Source organism: Oculina patagonica, chromosome 7 (genome assembly GCF_052425735.1).
Source record: "Oculina patagonica isolate OP01 chromosome 7, crgOcupat, whole genome shotgun sequence".
In the NCBI taxonomy this organism is placed as follows: domain Eukaryota; kingdom Metazoa; phylum Cnidaria; class Anthozoa; order Scleractinia; family Oculinidae; genus Oculina; species Oculina patagonica.
Genome location: NC_135764.1, coordinates 4,160,343 through 4,164,277, shown reverse-complemented (window position 1 = coordinate 4,164,277; position 3,935 = coordinate 4,160,343). Strand labels below are relative to the sequence as shown.

Here is a 3,935-nt window from a genome sequence, read left to right as displayed (position 1 = left end):
CCTAAATATTCCAGTCAAGCTAGTTGGCTCCGAATAAGACGCATTCCGTGAAAAAAGTAATTAATAATGGCATCTTATTCTTGCAGGAAAACTTCCCAAGAGAAGAAAGAAAGCAAGAGCTTAATTAGTTGCTTTAGTTACATGTTTCTCATCAGTGCCAGTTGTTGCACATTGGAATAAACACTTACTCAAAGTGTGAATAAAAGTTGTCTTGAATGTCTGACAGCGCACGTTTTGAGTGGCCTATGGAACTGGATGACAAAGTTGCTTTAAATAAATTTATGGTATTGCGAATGACTTTTGTCTGTAGTTTTTCAGTTTTACCTTTATCCTTTTACCTTATCTTTTCAGCGATACGTCGCTGAAACACGTCGCGGCGACATGTTGCTGCGACATGTCGCCTCGTGTGACATGCGACAAACTATGTCGCCGCGACGTGTCGCACGAATTCAAACTGGTTTGAAATTGTGTGACGCATCGCAGCGACAAAATGAGCGAAGGCAGCGTTGTCGCAGCGTGTTTACACGTCTGCGACAAATCGCTGCGACAAGTCGCTGCGACAAAATATGAATTAACCAATGAGAGCGCGTCATTTATTTTCACCATATTGAATATGGAAAACTAGTTCGTGTTCCCACTCTTCCAAATTTGCTGTTTGTGCACCAAACAAACACCTTGTCGCAACGACTTGTTTGCAAGCAATACACACGGAGCGGTTTGTCGCAGCGACCTGTCGCTGCGACTTGTCGCATAGTGTGTCCCGACCTTAAAGACACACGATCATGGGAGACATTTAAAACGAGTTGCAGCTCTTTGAACCTTATTCGCAGTCTTGAGAGGTTTTTTATAAATGGTATCTCCCTCTTGTGAAAAAAAAAAAAGAAATATAAAACCTCTTGTTTGGTTGTTTATTCTTATTCTTACCCTAATCAAATAATTTAATTTTATTAAATAAAATTACCGAGAAAAAAAAAAAGATCTTGGGGGAAGAGAAAAAAAAAAAAAAAAAAAAAAAAAAAAAAAAAAAAAAAGGAAAAGTAAAAAAAAATATTAATTTTAATTTAAAATTATAAAAATAACAATTTAAATTTTCTTTTTTTTTTTTTTTTTTATATTATTTTGTTTTTTTTTGTTTTTCAAAAAAAAAATTATCTTTTTTTTTATTATTAAAAAAAAAAAAAAAAAAAAAAAAAATATATTTTTTTTTTTTTTTTTTTTTATTATTTTTTTTAAAAAAAAAAAAAAAATAAAAAAAAAAAAAATAAGAATAGATAAAGAGGAGATGTTTGGTCTATCATTCCTGCGCCTTGTTAGAATTTCTTATAACGGATTATTTCCGCGAAGTTAATTAAAATTGGCACAGCTGCGACTTCTTATTCGATAATACGAAAAGAAAATTGACACTAAAAATATCTTTGTGCTTCTTTCAGCCATTACAGATCTTCCCAGCCAAGTCATCGCAGACTTTATTCCAAACAAGTTTACAAAATAACTGTTTAAAGCGAGATAAAAGTCCCACTCAAAAGAGCAGTCAATATTTTAATGTTGCTGTATTTATAAATTATATACTTACTAATCATAGCGTGCGCGAATTAGTACAGAATTAATTACTTTTTTCACTCGTCTGTTACGTGAAGAGAGGTTTTAGAATTTGTCGTTTATTTCCTTGGCTATGATATTTATTTATAATTCATTTTAAATCCGCAAACCTTTATTCCAACAACGAAAAAATCTCTCTAATAAAAAAAAAACCTTTCTGCAAACTTTATTTATCCCCTGTACTTAACACGTTTGTTTTATTTATGTACTTACCCAAAGTAAAATGATATAGGAAATGTTTTTCTTTTTTTGCAGTGTTGTGTTCGATAACTATCTAAACGACTATTAAAAGAGATATTTATAACTTATCAAGTACAAAGTGTGAATTTTTTTATCAATTTGACAAAAATGATCCGCTTTCAATACGCATCACAATTCTACGATTAGTTTAACTTACTTTGTGAAACAGTATAACTAATTTGAATTTGTTTTTTTAGAAACAAGTCATCTTTAAGAATCAAGCAAACAAAGTGGCAACTTTTTATACCCATATTTCACATCAGAAATTTAAGGTCTTCTAGGGAGTCAAATGCACGTAAGCTCGATCTAGAGCTGAAAATGTTTGGCATTAAATAACAGTGAGATGCTGCTTCACGCCGGCAAAAAGCAAAAAAAAACGGCATGCGCAATGCGCAAGGTCGTAAAGAAATTAAAAACTTTTGAAGATTATACGAATTCCGCGAATGAATTCGAAAACTGCTTGATATTTTAGACCCACTTATTTCGGATGCCACATTTCCAATAAATAAAAAATACTGTATCAACATCATTTTTTATGTGTCTGATTTGACTTATTAAATAACAATCGTTAAAATTGAAGTTCGTTTCTGTCGTTTAGAAGATTTCATTTAGGAATTGCAATTTTGCCAAAAAAAAAATGATAATGTGATCGATTATCTGATATTTTATTTGTCAGTTTTTCCGATTATAAATTATTAAAATCGCATAGCTTTTCCCGTCTACAAATTCGGTGTCGATATTTTTTTAGTGAACGATTTAGTTTGAGAATAAAGCTGCATAATATTTACTAAAAATTAAATATTCGGTTGGGAGAAATTAATGTTGGCGGCCTTAAAAATGGATTAAGGCACAGCATTAATCATTTAATCGTGAAAAGTAATAAATCACTAATCCTCTCCTTACGCAACACATAGATCGGACATAAATTCGGAACAGGCTTGTAACAAGACGCAGAAGCAGAAGTGTTGTTAGCTTCATAGACTCACTTTTAACTCTCAACATGGCTAGCCTGTCCGGTTTAAATCTCACAAACGTTTCCACCAAGTTTACTAATATCACCATGGATGGCGAGACAAAAAATGTCCCACTCGAGGTTAATGTTATCATCACGATCATCATTAACTGCATAACATGCCCCTTTACTGTTCTCCTCAACGTGTTGGTGATAATTGCCGTGAAAAGAAGACCAAGACTCCAGAGTTACACCAACATCCTGCTGGCCCGTCTAGCGGTCACTGATGCTTTGACTGGTCTCACAGTGCAGCCATCCTTCATTTTGTGGCAAACATTCCAGTTACTTGGCTGGAAGCACATTGACATTATTGCTGGAACAACTACCTTTTACCACTTCGCGCTTCTACTCGCAGTTTCCGTTTCTTCCGCGCTTCATCTGATGTTAGTCACTTGCGAAAGACTAATAGCGATTAAATATACCATGCGTTATCCTTATGTTGTCACAACTCGAAACATTAAGGTAGCAGTAATAGGTTTTTGGGTAGTAGGTTTATCGTGTGCTGTATTTAAACGAAAACGAGCAACAAAGACAATTGGCGACGTTATAGTAGCTCTTGTTCTGATTTCTTGTATTCTTTTTATTGTCGTGTCCTACACGATTCTGTATCGCGAAACAAGTCGCCACCAAAAGATGATCAAAAATCAACAGCTACCCCAAGAAGAAGTGGAAAGATTCCGTAAAGAGAGCAAAGCACTAAAGACAACTGTTTTAGTAGTCGGCGCCGTTGTGTTATGCTTTCTTCCCATGGCTATTTTAATGTTTACTTTTGTGGCAGGACTGAAATTTGCTTACCCGGCACAATGGATCCGTACGTGTGCCATGTTAAACTCTCTCCTCAACCCATTGATTTACTGTTGGCGAAAGAAAGAAATGCGACAGTTCGTTTTTCGAATTTCCTCTCCAGCTGTAGCACCTGTTAACTAGAACAACCCAGAAATCCATGCGTTGTTAATCCGACAGTTTTTGTCAACTGCATAGATAGAAGAATTGTGAATGCTAACTATTGCATGTAAATAATAAAGGCTGGTAATTGTTGAATGTAAATAATAGAAGCAACAAGCAATAAAAATAAAGAAAGCTC

General features: G+C 34.3%; 1 protein-coding gene across 1 annotated transcript; it reads left to right on the top strand.

Moving 5' to 3' along the window:
* The first annotated feature begins 2,839 nt into the window (after positions 1-2,839).
* LOC144660196 (sphingosine 1-phosphate receptor 3-like) lies at positions 2,840-3,840 on the top strand. The gene has a single exon (XM_078520794.1). It carries the CDS (start codon positions 2,840-2,842, stop codon positions 3,776-3,778), a length of 939 nt encoding a protein of 312 aa, XP_078376920.1. The 3' UTR covers positions 3,779-3,840.
* The last annotated feature ends 95 nt before the right edge of the window (positions 3,841-3,935 follow it).